The following is a 20,169-nucleotide window of genomic DNA, read 5'->3' as shown; positions in this document are numbered from 1 at the left end:
CCAAATATTGCTGGATATTCACGGCATAAGTGATCGACCTTATTATCATTCCGTCATTGTCTCGATGTCACATGGAGCAGTAAGGTTACTTAGCTTATTCATCGAGTCCCTGCCAGGTCAGGGGCTGCGGTAACCCTGAGCAAGGTACCCAGTCCCCATTGCTCATTGTTAATTGGACACTTTAAATCGACCCCAGCCACAGGGGAGGCCACATCCAATGTACTCCCAGAGAGGGAGAAGCCGAAAGCAAAAAAAAAGAGAAAAAGTGTGTTCCCTGTGGGCAAATAACACGCTTTCACCTTTGAGTTGTAGATAACAGAAGTTGACATTGTGGGTCAACTTGATGCTTGACGTCTTTGCAGGATATGTCGCTGCGTGTTGTATATGCACTTTACCACGTCTCAGAAACAGATGAGATGTATCTATTTATATGATTGTACATGTGTTTTTACAATGTTTTATATCGTATTTTATATCATTTGACTGTGAGACCTGCACAAGAACTCCAGTAGACTTGTATTGAAGCAAAATAGCAGATAAAGTACTTGAAATTGAACTTCATAAAACACTTGCCCATGTGTAGAGCTGCAACTAACGATTATTTTGATAATCAATCGATCTGTCGATTATTTTTTCTATTAATTGATTATTAATTAACTTACTAAGAGCTTAACATCTTAATCTTCTTCGTTAATTGATTATATAACATGAATTTAGCTTGGTGTGGTTCTATTCAGGGTGAAGGGAAAACAACCGGATTGGTGTTCACGAAGTTCCAGGAATATTCACGCTCCATCCATCTCAACTGTTGTTCAACTGCAGGATAAACTGTGTCCACTGTGCTTCATTTCTAAGCTTATATCTCTGTTGTGTGCAGCTCTGTGTGACTGTGTGACGGCTTCAGTCGGAAAAACATAATGCACCTAAATTTGGTGCAGGGGACAGAAATAATGCACCGGGATTTAGGGGGGAATTGCTGTCGGAGAAAGGATGTGACCTCTCCTTAACTACAGACATTTCCAGGGAGACGCGGCGCTTCTAAGAATAGATATAATGATATCTAACAGACCGTTGAGGTATTTGAAAAGGGAGTACATTCTCTCCGTGTTTCAGGCAGTAACCTTTGAGATTCAGATCAGCCTCTGCGAGTGGGATGGACATTCCAGGGAGGGGACCTGGTTTCTGCTGGCCAGTTAGAGCCATGTGCACCAGATGTGGCCTACCTTCCGCCACTGGGTGGCTGACTTAATAAGCGTGCTAAGTCTCTATGAGCAGATACAGAGAATCTAAAAATAGCCCCTAAATTCGGTTTCCCCCTGCCAGCGGAACCTCACCTAATTTGTCTCATCCATCTGTTTAATTGCATGTTATAAAATAGTAATGTATGCGGGGGTTTCAGTGATCCAGCAGGACAGATGGGAGGGGGGGCGGGACTTTAACTGAATTATTAAACCAGCTTCTATAATGTTCTATAATGTTGGTTAAAATAACCAGCATCAGTCAGTGTCGTTATCATGAAGTTTATGTGACGTGCAGTTAAACCAAGCTATGGCTGTAGCTCCGCTGTGCCATTCAACTGACAACTGTCCTTGTCCCAGTGTACAGCACTCGTGGGGAATAGATTTATTGAATGAAGAGTGTCCGCTTCCACTACGCCAGGGGCCAAACCATGCCCTTTCAACCTGGGTGTTTGTGGTGTTTGTGGTTTAGTTTAATGCTAGTTGTTCTTCCTACCATCCATCTTCCACTGCTTTATCCTCCACATGAGGGTCGCTGGTGCCAATCCCGGCCGACATGGAACGAAAGGGTACACCCTGAACAGGTCCTCAGTCCATCACAGGGCCACATAGAGACAAACAACCATCCACTCTCAGCTTCCCACCATCCATGAACTTAAAAATATTCAATACTTGAAGCGGACAGAGGAAAAATGAGTATTGGTCACTGTTGTCTTCAACAACGGAGTATTAGGGACACATTGAGAAAAAAAAGAATTCCCAGACTTCGAGATTAAAGTCGTACATTTACGAGAATAAAGTTGTACATTTACGAGAATAGAGTCTTAAATTCCAAGAATAAAGTAGTACATTTACAAGATTAAAGTCGTAAATTTACAAGAATAAAGTTATAAATTTACTAGAATAGAGTCTCAATTTACAAGAATAAAGTAGTAAATTTACAAGATTAAAGTTGCAAATTTATGAGATTAAAGTCTTACGAGAATAGAGTCTTAATTTACTAGAATAAAGTAGTACATTTACGAGATTAAAGTTGTAAAATTACGATATTAAAGTCGTACGTTTACGAGAATAAAGTCTTAATAACGAGAATAAAGTCGTAATATGCTAACCTGTTGTTCTAGAAGAGGAGAGTTGCGGACTTGGAGGAAATCGCTGCTTTTGTGGAGGGGGGAAATAGCTGGAACTGGTCCACTGCAGGGTTATCGATGGATGCAGAATAAAGTCGTAACATTTACGACTTTATTCTCTTAGTTTACGACTCTATTCTCGTAAATTTACGACTTTATTCTTGCAAATTTACAACTTTATTGTGGCTCTAATACTCCGTCGTAGTCTTCTGTGTCGTTTTTTTCTTCTATGTTTTTCGGGTGTTAGCCTGGGATGGGAACGACGGTGCATGTGCAGAGCACCCATGCCAGTTAGAGTCCTACTCAGGTCCCACTGCAGTAGTTGGGAGTTCAACTCCCATTTGCATGATCTGGGTGTGTTCGTCCAACTTTGAGAAATTCACTTTAGTACAATTGCAGTTGGACAAACAGGTTTACATAATAGTTCAAAGTCCAGTTTTAGTCAGTCTAATATGTTAACATACTAGGGATTAAAAAAAAAGAAGCACTCACAGAAGATAAATAGGCACTTTAGAGCAGGGGTCTCAAACCCGCGGCCCTAGACTTATTTTGAAATGATTAAATTCAACATTTGATTATATATAAGCTTGTCTAGTGTTTTAATTGCAATTGTCTACATGTATATTTTGATTTAATGTTTTAAGTCTGTTTTTGTTATTTACAGATTCATTTCGGTCATAAATATGTTTTTTGTTGTGAGCTTATACATCAAAACAAACTTTGAAATGGTGTGTGATGTCATCCTGAATATTTGTAATTGCAACATCATGATGGATTATTTATTTATTTATTTATGACATTTAGATCACTCATCACACAGCAGTGCAGTTCACACAATATACATAACCGAAAGGGAAAGCGGGAGAAGCAAAGCTTATCTAGTCCCGCCCCCATTATCATCATACATTTCTTTTCATCATTTTTGTTTTTTTTGTTTTATGACATTTTTACAAGGAAAACATGTTTCAGCATCCGGTAGCACTCAGAGATATAGTCTAGCTCTAGACAGTCAACTCAGACTCCATGTGTGTCTGTGTTTTTTTTTTTGTTTGGTTACATTTGCTTCCACTGCCGTTTCCCACAGTGTCTACAGATTTCTGTCCCTGACCTTTGTCATACTTTCCTTCTGTGTCATTCTGTATTGTTTAATAGTCATATCTACATACTTCTTTTTAAATACACTCAGTTTTGCTGATTTTTTCATCTCCTCATCCAGATTGTTCCACTGTCTGACCCCCGTGACCGATACAGTAAAGGATTTTAATGTAGTTCTTACCCTTCTCTGCCTAAACCTCATGTTCCCGCTTAGATTGTGTCCCTCCCCTCTGTTCAGAAATAATGTCTGTAGATTGTGAGGGAGGTTTTTGTTGGCAGCCCTGTAAATCATCTGTACTGTGCGGTATTTTATTAAGTCATAGAATTTAAGTATTTTTGATTTGATAAATAGTTGATTTGTATGTTCTCTGTAACTGGCATAATGTAGGATTCTCAAGGCTCTTTTTTGGAGTATAAACAGGGGATAGGTAGTGGTTTTGTAAGTGTGTCCCCAGACCTCTGCACAGTATTGCAGGTGGAGAGACTAGTGTGCAGTACAACAAGTATAGTGCCTTCTGGTTTAATAGTTTTTGTGCCCTCCAAAGTATGGACACACTCCTGGCCATCTTACCTTTTAACTGTTTGGTGTGTGGCTTCGAACTTAACATGTCATCAATAATCACTCTTTGTACTCATTAACCCTTTCAATGTCCACTCCATTAACTTGTATACTAGTCTTACAGCCTTTTTTCCCATACAGCATATATTTAGTTTTCTCTAAATTTAGAGATAGTTTATTTATATTGAACCACACATGCAGCTTGGCCATTTCATTATTGACTGTTTCCACTAATTGGTTTAATTGGTCCTAATTGGTCCTAATTGGTCTAATTGGTCCTCCCCCGAACAGAAAATATTAGTGTCATCTGCAAATAGTATTTATTTCAGAATATTGGATACCTTGCATATCTCATTAATGTATAGTATAAACATATTGAGATCTGTTGTGAAGATAACTCTTGACCCATTCCAGTACTATGCCTCTAATACCATATCTCTCCAGTGTTTAGTTTAGTATCAAGATATCATTTTAATTTCTAGTCACTAAACCGTTAATTTTTCCCCGAATTGTTGGATTTTTTTCACTTGACCCGCCCCCTCCTGACCAGACTAGAAGTTCACTGGCCCCCAGGTCATTTTGAATTTGAGTAGCGTTGTGCAGCGTAGATTTATTTAAATTAGGCTTTTAATTGCTGGATTATCATCTAGGCAATGGTTGATTTTGTTCTTGGAAACTTGATTTAATATCGATTTCATGTATTTAATATTTAGTATATAGCTTATTTTTATTTTAAATATACCGTATAATTGCACTGGCACAAAATGTAATTTAATTATTTTATATTTAAGTAAACCAGTGTTTTATATTGGCCATCAGCTGCATAAAAACACACGGTGGTCGACCTCAGTGTTGTTTATGCAGAACAGAGACGGAGCCAACTATACTGTTATCAAACCGCACCAAATAGTAAGACAATGTTATCAGGAGTAACGTTTGCATCCTATTAGAGATTATGTGTGTGTGTGTGTGTGTTTTCAAGGGCCACTGGGGTTGTGCGGTATCTGCATATTGTTAATTGCCACTGATCTTTGCAGCCATGGAGCAGCTGTGTTGTCTTAACCCTGTGTTTCACTGTAATGTAACTTCCCACTGGGAGTGTGTGCACGACACACTGCTTTTCCTCTGTGTCCTGTGCGTGCGTGCGTACGTGCGTGTGCGTGTGTGTGTGTGTATGCCTCCAGGAAACCTCCCTCCTGCAGTTCCCATTACAGTGTCTGAGCGCACACATGTGCCCTGTTCAGATGTCCTGCAACGAAGTGGCTCGTGAGTGGAGCAGAATATCTGAAGCCAGTCAGAAACGTCTTTGTTTACCTCCGCTGACACCGGAGCAAACACTGCTGCGAGGACTGCTCTGCTGCAGTAAAGCATACTGCGCTATACAGTACGAGCTCCAGCACCCTCAGGACCGAGATTCTCTGCAGCAAAAAAAAAAAAAAAAAGCTAATCACATTTGTATCATGCTATAGCTTCTGTATTTATACCTAATTGTGATTTTAGCTGTTGGACTAATTTCATGTGACATGATTTTAATGGGGATTTTGAATGAAAATGTTTATTTTTAGGATCCAGTCAGTCTTGATCTGCTTTTGACTTTTTGGACGAAAGCACTTGCAAGTGGCTTTAAAAGGAGGGACATGGGGAAACAGGGATTACCCTCGTTCTAATAATGTAATCCCAAATATTTTTTTGTGTATAGTCCAAATTCACAAAGTCTTGGTGTCTTGGTGGGATTTACGATGTGTACATTTTGAAAGCGTACGTGCTGAAGTGGTCGGCGGCATGAAGATGGTGTATATTTTATGATTTCATGGTATTAGAGCTGAAACGATTACTTGATTAATCGATTATTAATCAACTATTTTGATAATCGATTAATCTATTTGAAGCATTTTGATTGTTTCAGCTTCTTAAATGCGAATATTTTCTTCATGTCTTTGCTCCGTATAACAAAGAAATCATTAAAGGTGAATAATTTTGGTTTGTGGACAAAACAGGACATTTGAGAACATCATGATTTCCAGGTTTGACAAACACTGATCAACATTTTCTGACACTTTATGGACCTAATGATTACTCGATTTTTGAAAATAATCATTAGTTGCAGCTCTAAATGGTATATCAGACACAATCTTTAATCATTATATGTCATTATAATGATTATTGCAAAAACTATACATATCAATCAGTAGAATTAGCTATTGTCACATCAATTTGTCTCAAGATGATTTAACACATTTAACTCATTTTGTTAACACTCAAACCTGAAGCCCAAACCTGTTGATTTTTCCTCTATTTTCCCCAAAGATCTAAGAAATCATTGGGAAATTAAATTCACCTTATGCCTTATTATTAATGTGAGTATTTCTTTCTTTCTTCATTATAAAATGATTTTATAAATAGATTTTTTTCCCCTACTTTGAACATAATTCTGTAATGTAAATACAAAATAGGCCACATGCCTTTATTCTTTGTGTTATTGTTATTTAATGCAACTTTAAATTGATAGTGTGATGTACAGTTCTGAAAGCAAAGGCCAAGACCTGATTAATTAGTTTGCCTAAATAAAATTCATAAGCTTCATAAGGCCCGCCCACAAACAAAAAACCATGGCACAAGTGTGTGCTGTTTTTGCTCTGGCACACTAAAATGTGACGCCATGAGACCGTCGGCCACTTATTGGCAGAGAGTGTCGTCACGAGTGCGACGTCCGACACGATGCCGAACTGTAGATCAGACTTAAAAATCCGGAGAACATGCGTTAAACTCCAACATTTAGCAAAGGAAATGTCTAAAATCTCAATATTTAACAGAGGAGTCTGCTGTATCTGGCTCAAACAAGCTGGATTGATGTTATTTATAGTTTCTCAAAGTCTGCAATAGTTTTTTGCAATGACAGTTGTTACAGTTTCAGTTTTAGATATTGCAGGATTATGATGCGGATCAGAGATCAGATGAATAATCTGACCTCAAACATATGCAGTGTGTGTGTGTGTGTGTGTGTTGCATGACAGATTGTCTTACCTCAGCAGAATCCGACAGAGTCGCACTGCAGCTCGTTCATTTGCGGCTGTAAAACCTCGGGAGCAGACGGCTCATTTGCGATTTGACGACAAATTTAAATGCGAGGAGTTAGTCGAGCTAATGAGAACTGCTGTGGGATGAGCACTGAGAAGCTGCAGGTATGACTTTCCTTGTTCTATAAGACGACGAGGCGTGTTTTTGGAAGTTTTGTGTGGATATTTAAGGATTTATAAGGAGTCACACTATTCAGACCTCCGAAGAAGTGAAGACAATCTTGCTTTTCTGGCCTTACAGCGCGTGATGATCGTCTTTCATTAGAAAAGAAGAGCTGACTCTTGAGTTTCCTCGGCTTTTGATTTGCAACTCTACATTCTCAGCTTATTTTTCAGAACAGGCTGCGGTGGTATAAATTCTGTGCTACGCCGTAGCCTGCAGAATAAGTGGGCACTTTGCACTGGTACACACATGTCGGGCCATTATGAAGGTACACTCACTTTTATATGAGGAAGAATGCTGTGGCGGCGCTGACACTTATTTCAATGAAAATCTATGACACTTGCTGTTAAGTCGAGGTTTGGGACAGAGCCCATTTTGCAGTGTTCTGTTCCAGTTATTCTCTTTTCATCACCTAATCTTGACAAGGGCAAGATTTCTTTTTTTCCACTTTTGCACCTAACTGACACCCTGAGTTTGCCTTTTTTCACTTCTTTCATGAACTTTAACAACCTTTTGTTATCGAATGTTCTTTTGTTTCGTCGCCTGAAGACGAGCATCAGAGCTCAAAGAAAGTCTCTTGTGTCGGCTTGATGTTAACTAATGGTCAGTGTCGATGTGCTTCTCTCTGTGCAGTGCTTGCGTGTTTTGCTTGGGTGTATATGGAAACAGGGGGTGTGTACAGGATGTGCCTGACCTGGGAGCAAATAAATTTGGGTCCAGAATGACTCATTTGTGCTATTATACGCCGTCCTGGTGGTCAGCTATTGGAGCGTGTGAACAAGGACAATGAGTTGAAGAAATAGCAGACTCAACATCTTCTTATTGTGTCTGATTTCTTGTCTTTGTTATTGCGTAGAACTCAAAGTTATCCTTTTATTCAGCCGACGGTGTGATAATTGTTTGTCTTCTTAATCCTGCCTGAGGGAATTTAAGGGTAAGTCGAATCCAAATGAAGTATTTTGGGATGTGAGTGATAAAAGTTGAGGTGGCTGCTCTAAAGATGCTGTTATTATTTCCCTCTGTTTAGCTGTTTAGTTGTTGAATATCACTCATCGGTATGTTAGAGACTCCACATTTGACACTGGTAGCATCTCCTCCCACACGTAGCTTGCTACAAACTCATTAATCTCCTATGGAGTGACAGCTTTTGCCGAGTTATAAGTTAGCCTTTGCTGTTTCTGAGCTGTAGAACTGCTCGCAACATCCTCCTCTCCTCATTCAACAATGCTTCCACAACAGAGTTGTACCGTGAGTGTGACTTTGTGGCACTGATGGTGCAAAAGAGAGGTGGAGAAGACAGTCCAGGCAGGGTAGAGTGGGTGGAGACGAGTGTCAGGCGTGATGTGTTACAGAAGGATAGCAGCAAAAGTGAAAGGGAAGGTCTACAAGACGGTGTGATTATTGGTTGGAGACGGTGGCACAGTCCAAAGGACAGGAAGCAGAGCTGAAGATACTGAGCTTCTCGTTGGAAGTGACCAGGATTAGGCATGAGCATATTCAAAGAACAGGGTGAAAGATAAAGTAAGAGCAAGGCAAGGTTGAGATGGTTTGGTCACTTGCAGTGGAGGGATGGTGATTGTACTGGACATTGGATGTTGAAGATGGAAGATGGAGGAAAAGAGGAAGACCACAGAGAAGGTTCATGGATGTTCTGAAGGTCACAGGGGAGGGGACAAGAGGGAGGCAGATGTTCTCTAGAAAAATGTAACAGCTGAGACCTTAAGTTATCTTACCTAATGCATCAATTTTCTCATTACATCAAAGAAGAACACTGTTGTGAAATGATCTGGCAATATTTCACAGATGATGCCAGAACTGCCTGTGATTGCTCAGCTTTAGAAAAGCTGCATTTCACATCCCCTCCTGTTCTACATTGCGTAGCTAAGCCGTGAGCTGTGTTTTGGCTTTGCAATGAAGGTTGGATTCTGAGGTTTTTTTAGCAGCCGAGCGCACAGTACAGTAACACTAACTAAGCAACTGCTCCCGCTCAGTGTTCTCTACCTACAGGCAGGAATGTGCAGTCCCAGATTGTAAAGAGAGTCCGTACATAGTCGTGAAAGGTTCATTCAGTTTGATGACTCGTTTTGTGTCTTGGATAAGAGTCTTGCCTCATTAGATAGCCACAGCTCATCTGAATCTGTGTTGTATAACATACTCATATATTCATATTATTATTCATAATAGTCTTCACAATGAAAACAGTGTGGCACGAGTGTGGTCATCGTTATTGTTCAATCACAGTATGTGAGTAAGTGAGTAAGAGCTGTCAGTGTGCCAAAGACAAGGAACTATTTCTGGTTAAGAGATTGACACGGTTCCCACGGGTCACAGATATGGGTCATTGAAAGTGCTTAAAAGAAGTTAAGTTGATATTTAGGTAAATGTCTCCCTTGTTTGTTATGACACCAACTACTGTTTCTTGCCCAGCATTGCTTGATGTACGTAGACTAGGCCTATCGTAATTACTAGTGGTGCTGTGGGCACTGTACTCTTCAGCAGTCGAGAGAATCAGCTACTTCAGGTTCCTGGGCATCAGCATCAGTGAAGACTTGGAAGTCCAGCATGGACACCAGGATACTCACAAACCTCTACAGATGTACCATTGAGAGTATCCTGGCTGGGAACGTCGCGGCCTGGTATGGTGGCTCCACTGTCCTCAAACGCAAAGGTGCTGCAGAGGGTGGTCAAATCAGCCCAGAACATCACCAGGTCAGAACTGCCCACCCTTCAGGACATTTACAGCCAGAGCTGCAGGAGCTACACAGTGACGGGATTATGGACTTTTCACTCATTTCATTGAAAAGTCCTTCAATTTGATGTCAACCAAGGCGTGGGAACCCTGAATTGAACATAATCTCATGTATTTGATTGCAATTGCCTACAAATTCAAGAAACGTTTGACTGTTAACTGTCAAACGGCTCCAAACTTGGCAGGTGGCTGGCAAATATAGTGTGTGCAGTGCCCACTTTAATGTTGTTTGGTTAAGAAATTAAAGAAAAAAGGAGTCCCTAGTGCAGAGTGATCATCCAGCCCATTGGGCTACCTGGTACACTGTGTGTGTCATAGCTCAACAGATGGTAATCTAGGTTCTGGCTCAATGATTAGATTCTTTGCAGATGTTTGACGCTTGGATGGATGTCAGAGCTCTAGTAGCTTCTGCATATTTACATATTGGTGAAGATGATGACTCATCTTGTACCCGGGCGAGTTGACTGATTCCTATCCAATCAAAACGGTGTGCTGCGTGATCTCCCCACCTCGCGTTTCGTCGGTTCTTTTCCCTCAGAACCATCACTCTCAGCTTCCTCTTTGGTGAACACCGCAGATGGTGGAGATGGTGTCGAGAGGTCCTCATCACACTGTGTCATAGCTGCAGCGACACTGTAAACATCAGTTCATAAGTGTGTAGGGACCCTCCCCCTCATGAGGCCTAGAGGCCTTGTCTTGATGACTCAAACATGACCTGGATTATCTAGTCAACCTCTGTAAAGATCAGATAGTAGAGACTTCAGTGGTGGATTGACACAGAAATACTGTGATACTCCAAACGTGGTCAGTATGAGAGGATAAGATATATCCACATGTCTTTGTTTTGATTAGACAGGAAGAGATGACATTGTCTTGCCAAGCGCTGACGAAACAAGTGACAAAGTGATATACAGTATATTGATTTTATATTGCCGTTGAAGAAGGTTATATCACAATATATGTATAGCATGTTGTTATTTAAGTATTTATTATGTGATATTATTTTATTTAGCTATCAGTCGATGAGCTTCAGTGATAATGGTGAATGTAAATCCAGGCTAAACAGTTCCACGTCCTCCGTCTCTTATCTCCTTCGCACTGCCAGGTACTGCATTGTCGGTTTATCTCGCGTTGAGTGATAATTCCCCTCAGTGCCCCCAGAAGAGATCTGGCCAAAAGCCACGTCGGGTTTCACAACGTTGCTGCGATGTTTAGAACTACGCCAGGCGGCGTTACCGTGTTTAAAATACCTCAGTTCCATCTGCTTAATCCTAAATGTAGTTCTGTGATCGATGGGGCAATCTCACGCCCTTTCCTCAAAACATTTACGTTAGCCTGTTTCACTTCATCCATCAGATGTATAGAGTATGTAGACACTGACATTCAGTATGAATTAAACAAGGACCTTTCTACATGGAGTTTGCATGTTCTCCCCGTGTGTGCATGGGTTTTCTCCGGGTTCTCCAGTTTCCTCCCACAGTCCAAAAACATAGAATATGGGGATTAAATTGGACACTCTAGATTGACCGTAGGTGTGAGAGTGAATGGTTGTTTGTCTCTATATGTGTCCCTGTGATGATTTCACGTTCAGATTTCATGATATTGTCTCTCAAAACTCAAACTCAAAAACTGGAGTGCGAGAGCCGAGTTTTGAGAGGCAATATCACAAAATCTGCAGGTGAAATCCATAAATGATGCTCTCAAATCAATACATTATGCTCTTGAATTAGGATAACCCCCCCATACCACTTCCTCTGCATGCACTCAAACATTGCACATATAGCTACAGGATGGATCTCTGCAGTTAAATATTGACTTAAAGCTGCAAGGTCCTTTCATTGATTGAATCCTCAAAGTAATGCTCACTCCAGAATAACTTCCTAACTTTTTTTTTCTTTGTTGCAGCAAATCCCCGTCTGTATCGATCCCTAGCATAAGTGCTTTTGGAAGTCTTTTTCTAGTCATGGTTGGAGGCGTTATATACCCACAATTTATTTGATGAATTACTTCAAATTGCCCCCTATAAATAGTAATCGCTCAGGGAAAATTGATGCCAATAGCGCAGAAGAAGTTCTGACCTGCCCACAGCTATGTATGTTTCTATCTCTTGTTTTCTGTTTTCTCTCTTACTGCAGGTACTGTATATGTTGTAACAAATCCAGACCATAATAGGTTCATTACAGTGCAAACAAGAGCAGACATTTTGGGCAAAAATAGTGCTGTTATCACTATGATGGCGTTTCCTCATTTCTGTTTCCTCTGTTATTTTAGTTTTCTGTGTTTGCAGTGAGGGGCAGTGAGGCTGGAACTGTGAGCTTCATCCTGTGCAGCAGTTACATTACTGTTGTGGAAAGTGCTATATACAGTAAATACAAGTGTTATTTAACATCTTCAAAAAATACTTTTCAAATTGAGCAGACATGAAATGAGAGCTGTTACTAAAAAGGCAACACCAGAAACCGCGCCTTTTGTTTTTAGAGTTGGAAGGGATTTCTTGCATCTTAATTCCTCATTAATGGACCCACATTCACTGTTGCATTCACTGCGATGCAATTAGCACTTGGTGTGCTTATGTTTTGAAAACGGCACGATTTGAAAGGCCCATTGTGACCGCACTAAAATGTGACGCGTCAGAAAATGTGTGTTGAATGTTAATAATGCGACGGCTCTTTCAGTTTCTGCCAAACCGTCTGTCCGTCGCTGGTTCAGAGACGCTGGCAAATCTTTTCACCTGTTTTTCTCCGCTCTGCGTTGGGGCCTGTTTGAGCATGTTCTTCCAGTCTCCAGGGTTTTCCTGTTCAGTTTTGAGTCAGTGTAGCAGTAAATAAATGATTGTGATGATAGTAGCGAGTAGGCCTGGGCGATATATCGATTTTATCGTTTAATTTGAGTTTTTTGTTGCGGACAATTTAAAAAAAAAAAGAAGAACCTTTTTTTCTCCTCTTCCTACGGCGCACCTTTTGCCCCCAGGAGCTTCCGTACAAAAGTCTGGAAAAGGAAGCCGAGCAATGTTGCTGCAGTGTTATGAAACTGATAACCTCTCCTATTACAGCCAATTTTTTCTCACTACATAATGTCCCGTCACACTCTGCTACACATTCACACTGCCGGGGGCCGAGCAGCTCTGTCGTGCATGCACAAGTGACGGCCTCAGTCTGCAGAGTTCACGCTCGGTTCCCGGTGCACGGTCTGACCTGTCGTGCGTGCACATCCACAGCCCTGATTACATTTGTATCATCTTATTATGCCAGCTGTTGTTTTCAAGGGTGATTAGTGGAATATGCTCAACATGTGGTTTATTTTGAAATCTATATGGAAAGAGAATAGTTTCCTCTTTCATGGCTCCATAGCACTGAGAGAAATTGCTTTGAGAGCTCCTCTTCTCTTTGGGGTTTATTCTTCGTGTCATGGAGTAAATTTAGAGGAGGTGTCACTGAATTTAACTTGCTTCTAAATTAAAAAAATGTGACAAAAGCTTGGCTGGAAACAACAAAACCAAAGTTGCTGCTCCTATAGCTTTAATATTTAGCGGCAGGATGCTACAGTGTGCTGGTACCACCTGCTCCCCTGCTCTGCATTCCGCAGGATTAGTTTCTATTCCGTCTTAGCGCAGGTCACGGTGCATCAAAAAGCAGACACCTGTGACTATGACATGCCCTTGAAGAGGATTACTTTTTAAATTGCACTCTTAAGTTGCGGTGTATTTCTGGCCCCTTGTTTAAATTCCTGACACTCTGACTCTGGCGTGTGTGAAATTGTAATGGTCGGCCACAGCTGATGTTTCGGAAAAGCTGGTGTGAAATGTGCACGTGTGACTTTGTACTTTGATGTGAACCTCAGTATCAGGAGTGTATAGGGAGCAAATAGTGAGAAATAGCCAAACTGCCGACATGTCCTCTTGTCTTTGTCACTGTAATTGCAATGCTGCCACACAGAGGAGACCAGTGGAATTCTAAAATATGTCTAAAACCAGAGGTGGGCAATTATTTTCCCCAAGGGGCCACGTGAGAAACATAAAATATTGTTGAGGACCGGACAAATGGGCTGAATTCATTCTGCTCAATATTCATTTGATCTTTTCATATATATATATATACATATATATATATATATGTATATATATATATGTATATATATATGTATATATATATATGTGTATATATATATATATGTATATATATATATATGTATATATATAAAATAAAAAAAGCCATAAGTTGTATTGTTTTGGTGTAAATTGGGCAGCATACAAACACACAGTAAACAAAATGAAGGAAAATGCAGATTTTATTGAATTATAACAAACTAACTCTATTGAAAATAGAGCTTTACTTTTAACTTATGTAAAGAAATCTTTAGCAGTCCATGTCTTGTTTTTTTTTTTTTTTAACGTGAGCCGACATTTTTAGGGGGGCAGGGGTAACTGGCAAGCGTCACCTGTCACTGTGCAGACAGAAGCAGATACCTGTGTCCATACGTCAGGCTTTTCAAAATAAAAGCAACACAGTTGTATTGCATGCGCAGCATAAATACTTGTTCATCTGTGTTTATGAAAGGCTATCAACATCCCAGATTAATACAGATTAGCTTTGTTTACCCTTTAAATTCAACATTAAACATTAGGAGGTGGTCTACATTCACTCTTCATCATATTCATCGTTAATGACCATTCATTTGATGAAGTGATCATATGAAAGCATGCAGGTTTATTATGTTTGTTTGTTGTCAGATAAACATCGGGAACAAAAATGTCATTTGGAAGCTAATTGGAAAACAGAGTCATGTCCACAGCCCGAGGCTCGAGTGTTTCCTGTGAGCCCTGCAGCTCAGACCTGAGGCGGAGAGAAAAAACCTTCTGAGATCCAATGTTCAGAAAAATAATAATGATAATAATAAGCCTGTAGGTGTTTGTCCAGTGGAATAAATACAGAAAAATCACATTTACACTCGAGCTAAAGCGACAAATCCTTTTCAAATCAAACTCACAATCTGAAAAACGTAAGAAACTTTATTTTTCAACCTTTTTTGGACGAATCCACTTCGTTGAATTCATTGATAATGAAAATAATTGTTTGTGCATGGTGGAAACAATTCACACCTTTGAGCTCTCGTCCTTGTGCTGGACCATAGTGAGTCATATTTTGACGGCGTTATGTTGTAAATGCCGTTTTAAGTCTCTATTTTAATATTTGACTCAAGCTTGACTTAAAATAATTAGATTTTAAGATATTTTCCCCAAATCGTGCAGCTTTAAAAAACAAGGCCTTTGTCATTTGATATTTTTAGACTTGTCAGACCATCAGTGCAGCTTCATTATTCAGAAACTGGCAATAACACAACACTTGGAGACTCACACTGATGACAGGAGTGCACTCTTGAATCGCAGCTGCATAACTTAACATTTCCCGGAATCGGATGAGTTTCTGTTCTGAGAAGAAAGGGAGTCAGAGGTGGAGAGAGAGCGAGAGGGAAGGTTAAAAACCGTGAAAGGAGGAGGATCTGATAAGGAACAGAGGTATTCCCCAGATGGGAGGGGGGGTAAGATCTCCACCTCAAACTCTCACACAGCTCGGGTCGAACAGGACAGTGAGATAAAGCACTTCATCCTCCTTCTCCTCCTCCTCCTCCTCCTCCTCCTCCTCCCGTTCTCATCCCACTGCCTCATGTTTACGCTCTGCTCTCTGCGGACGCCAGCTGCCACGGGAGACCCTCTCTCTGTGTCTGCCACCTTCTCCCCGTAATAGAGAGGATTTCCATGACCGGCGGCAGCAGCAGCAGCAGCATCATCACAGCGAGTCTAGCAGCCGATTGACAATGATTCATTATTTCACAGCAGGTGAGGCTGTCGCCACTGGGTGTGAGTGTGTGATACAGCAGAGCAGAGAGAGAGTGATGTCTGTGTTTCTGCTGCTGGTGTCCTCACAGTCACCATTGAGCCCGTGTGCTGCACTTGTTCTGTTTCAGAGAATTAGTGTGTCAGGACTGGTAATGCAGCATCGAGGGAGAGAGAGAGAGCGCAGGAAAGAGCTGCAGTGCTGCTGTTTCCACACTTTCTTGTGAGATGCTTTGACTCCGCTGCTGAGTTTGCATTCCTTACATCAAGCTCAGCTTAGTTTATAGAAAAAGTCTCAAGTTGCTGCTGTAACCTTGTGCACGTTTGTAATATTTAGCCTGAAATCACCTCTTTTTTCTTGTTTGCATTGTGGCAACACACGTGTGTTAAATGGTTCCATTATTGTATGTTTCTGCTTCTCTCTGATGGAATCAAACAGAAGTTCTTCTGGACTGGATGCTTTGTTTTATCTTCCATCTTTTCATGTGTTGACCTTTTTGCAGAGCATGTGTCTCACTGCTGTGAATGTGGCTTCCTTCTGTTGTTAATCTGCTGTTGGAAAACGCTTGGAATCACACATTCTCTATGTGTGTTGATTAGTTGTTTGGTCCATATATTTTCATTATTTTGATTTTTTTGATGTGGAGGATAAAGCGGTGGATGGATAGTTATATGGTGGGGAAAAAAAAACCCCAAAAACAAACAAAAAAATAGAGTATATTCAATTTTAAGAAGCCGAAAAATCCCTCAATCCAATTTATCAACTATCAAAATAGTTGACAGTTAAGTAATTGATTAATAATCGATTAATTGAGGCCACTTTTGGCAATCGAACACTGGGCAGAGTGACCTGGCAGAGTGCTTCTACCTGTAAATGACACTAAACGTGTGAACACAAGGGTTAAAGGGGTCGAGGAGGTGGAAATCATGTGTTCAGTTGAGCCTGAATCAGATCTGATCATACTCTTTTTGACACGTTGGTATTTCATAACATCATTTGTGAAATGAGATTGTGCAACTGCACTGACAACACAACTGTTTCCCCCCACGACATGCTGTACTGTGCTGTACGAGTGTGAGCTCATCTGCGGCAGGAGTTCGTGTTCCCTCTGGGGACGACATTGCCACGGGCCTCGGTGGAAGCTCGTTCTCGGCAAACAAATAGAGCCACTGTGCCGCAGTGTTTGTGCAATAACTGGGGGGGGATGCTGCACATTCCTGGACAAGTAGTTCAGAAGTAATGCGGCTGAAACAAAAGCCTTAAAAGAATGCACATTCCTAATTAACAGGGAGAGCTGGTGCAGCGCTGCTCAGCAAATTATGAGCTGTTACCACCAGGAACAGTCCTGTGTGTGTGTGTAGATATCACGTGAGTTTCTGATGCATTGTTTGTATTTGGTCTTTTGTAGTTGGTGTGTGTGCAGAATGGCTCGGCATCATTCCTGTTTGAACTTTTCCCGAAATGTCACCTCGTAAATCTCTCGGCTCGGCTCCGTGTGTTTCGCGACGGCACGACTTTCGCGTTGTGTATTTCTGTATCGCGGAGACTCTGCAGCTGTCCTTCATCAGCTTACTGTTTGACATTTACTTATACATGGTATAATATATCTCCAGGCATGTGTGTGTGTACAACATAACAGACTGGCAATAACTTACGTGATATTAGATTTACCAGTGTGGGATGGACAGATGTAATTCGACCGTTTCATCACAACATGGTATAATATTGACTATTTGGGCAATTAAAAAAATAATTTGCCTGTATCACAAAAAACACCATGATATGATTCATTTCAGTATGATTCAGTGGCCTGTGATGGATATGAAGCAACATTATTGGCCCATTTTGTGGCCAATAATGTTGGCGGGGAGCAGTGTATTCACCCGGCAACAGTAGATACTATTTTCTGATTGACTGATAGGTAACTGTATGAATGAAGCACGCAGAGCAAGCTGCGTTCGCGCCATCGATTCATAGATGACCAATTTTTGTGCGGTGACTCGGCGTGAGAAATGTCATGTGTGGTGTGTGAACTCAGTGAAATGAAAGGGCTGGAACAGCTACACTAGTAAAGTGTAATGGCAGAGAAAGGAGTGGGGGAGAATCTGATTTTACTGTCCACCTCCTTGGCTGAAAACACAGAGAAGCACTCAGGAAAGTTTCCTCCTAATCCTCATCCTGTAGACAGCATGCGTGTGTGTGTGTGTGTGTGTTACAGTGCTGCAGCAGGCAGAAGCCTCGTCTTCCTCATACTGTAGCGGCGTCTCTGCGTTTTTACTTCCAGCGGCTTGTGTTCGAGCTTCAGATAATAACATAACTGCTGAGAAACTCTCTGAAAAATACCTTTGGGCGAGTGTTTTGCTGCCACTGACGCTTCAAATGAAAAGAAAATTCTTCAAAAATGAAGAAAAGGGTGCATTAATAATACGTATGAGGAAAAAAGAGCCTTTTATTTCTTAATTTTTTTGGGAGGGTTTATTTAATAATCCAAATAAATGTAGTCAAAGCATTATGTCATCATGCTTCCTTTAATATCCAGGTCATTTGACTGCATAGGCACTGATACAATAAATAAATAAATAAATAATACATATAATGAACATAATAAAGTTTCTATTTACTCTAATCTCCAAATAATTAAATATATAATGCACTCAACACATGACACTGATTTTCAGGACAGTCCTCTCAGAATATTAACCCACTAATCCAGATCGATTAATCACGACACCCATATTAACACTGTAAATACACAATAGACGACAACAAGCACAAACAGAGCCGCGTTGTAACATCTCTGCCTGTTTCTTGTTCTGTCGTGTGACAGTAACATGTGTTTATGTTCTACTTAAAGCAATAAACGGCTCCGTCGGATTGAGATCAATAAAGAGAAAGAGCTGACTCCGACTGTTTGTGTCGAAGACTGTGAGCTTGCTCTCATGACCGTAGTGCAACCATGGATTCTACATCTGCAGACAATTATAGAAATCTAGAAGCGCGATCTGACATTTGTCATTTTTGTCTTTTCCCTGCAGCCACAACCAGAGGAGTACGTCGTTTCGGCATCCTGTGACGGGACAGATCTCCCCTGAAAACACAGAATACACGCTACAAGACAGGTGAGTGGGTCCGGCCTCTCCTCCCTGGGAATGAAGCGTACTTTATAGCACATGAGAGGTCAGTTCAAGGTCAGTCAGTGGGAGGTTGAGCGAGAGAATTAGACCCTCCCTGAGAAAGAATGTCACAATAGTTTCCTATGCAGCTGGAACAAAAAGAGGAAAAACAGTCAACTTCCAATTCCCACATCTGGAGTCATTAATCCCATCGATCGCCCTGGTTATGTGAATTTTGGCTTAACCACGGCTGAATTATAGGTTTATTTTGGTCCATCTGAGCTGTTTCTCTTAATGTCTTTGGAGCCGAAACAGCAGAACGCTATTTCTGACCGACAGTGATTTATATAAGCATCAAATAAGTCACTACTTCGACATAAATATTGCATGTTTAACACCAGCGTGTCAGCGAATTAGAATTGAAATAGTGCTAGAATAGCAAGATTGCTTCTTTCATTGATGTGCCGTGGCGCGGGAGCAGGATTTACTGTCATTGTTTTATGTCACTGTGTGACTCTCGTCCCTTAAAGCCGTCAAACGTGCAGCGTGGCAGGTTTAGGGCACAATATAAACCGGCAGGTGTCTGATTGTATTGAAGCTCCCCCGGTGTAAGATGACCGTTCGGAGCAGAGATTCAGATTCAGTGACGAACGTGACCTCTGCGTTCTCGCTAATTCAGCCCAAACTGATCAACAAAACCCCCATGTCAATTTATTATTTATTAATTATTACATTTATTTTAATATTTATTATAATACTTATTTTAGTTATTAAATTAAATTAAATTAAATTAAATTAAATTAAATTAAATTAAATTAAATTAAATTTATTTTTTAATATAAGTTTTAAAAAGTATAACTTATTTCAGAGTTGACAAACTTAATTCTTTTTTTTTTCTATTTGTTTATTTTACAGCAAAACTAGTGTGAGAGAACAACAGCACTGGAAGTCCATGTTCTTATTTTTCTTCATTTTAATAGCGTTAATTAAAACAATAAAGCTGCAGCAGCTTCAGTCACCTCAGCAGCTCCCAGGTTTAGGTTGCTGAGTCATAACAGCATTTTTCAAACATTTTTAGGCACCGTATGGTGAACGGTCCCTTACCGCTCACATACTCAGAAAGTGGAAAACTTTGCCGTTAATTCTGCATACGACGATGTCTGTAAAGGAAGTGAGTTACACGATGATTCACACATTCAAGTTCATCACTC

General features: G+C 40.6%; 1 protein-coding gene across 13 annotated transcripts in view; it reads left to right on the top strand.

The window, feature by feature from the left end:
• Positions 1-20,169, top strand: part of plekha7b (pleckstrin homology domain containing, family A member 7b) — a 91,846-nt gene that overhangs the window by 18,807 nt on the left and 52,870 nt on the right. For 12 of the 13 annotated variants that reach the window (XM_058630308.1, XM_058630307.1, XM_058630309.1 and 9 more), the window contains one exon: positions 18,881-18,964. In XM_058630308.1, the coding sequence (XP_058486291.1) occupies positions 18,881-18,964 (84 nt within the window). Of the gene's footprint in view, positions 1-15,701; positions 15,848-18,880; positions 18,965-20,169 lie in introns of those variants that run through there. The other variant, XM_058630319.1, reaches the window with a different exon arrangement.

The sequence above is a fragment of the Solea solea genome, chromosome 5, assembly GCF_958295425.1.
Source record: "Solea solea chromosome 5, fSolSol10.1, whole genome shotgun sequence".
In the NCBI taxonomy this organism is placed as follows: Eukaryota; Metazoa; Chordata; class Actinopteri; order Pleuronectiformes; family Soleidae; genus Solea; species Solea solea.
Note: the sequence above shows the minus strand (reverse complement) of the source record. Positions and strands in the feature narration are given on the sequence as shown.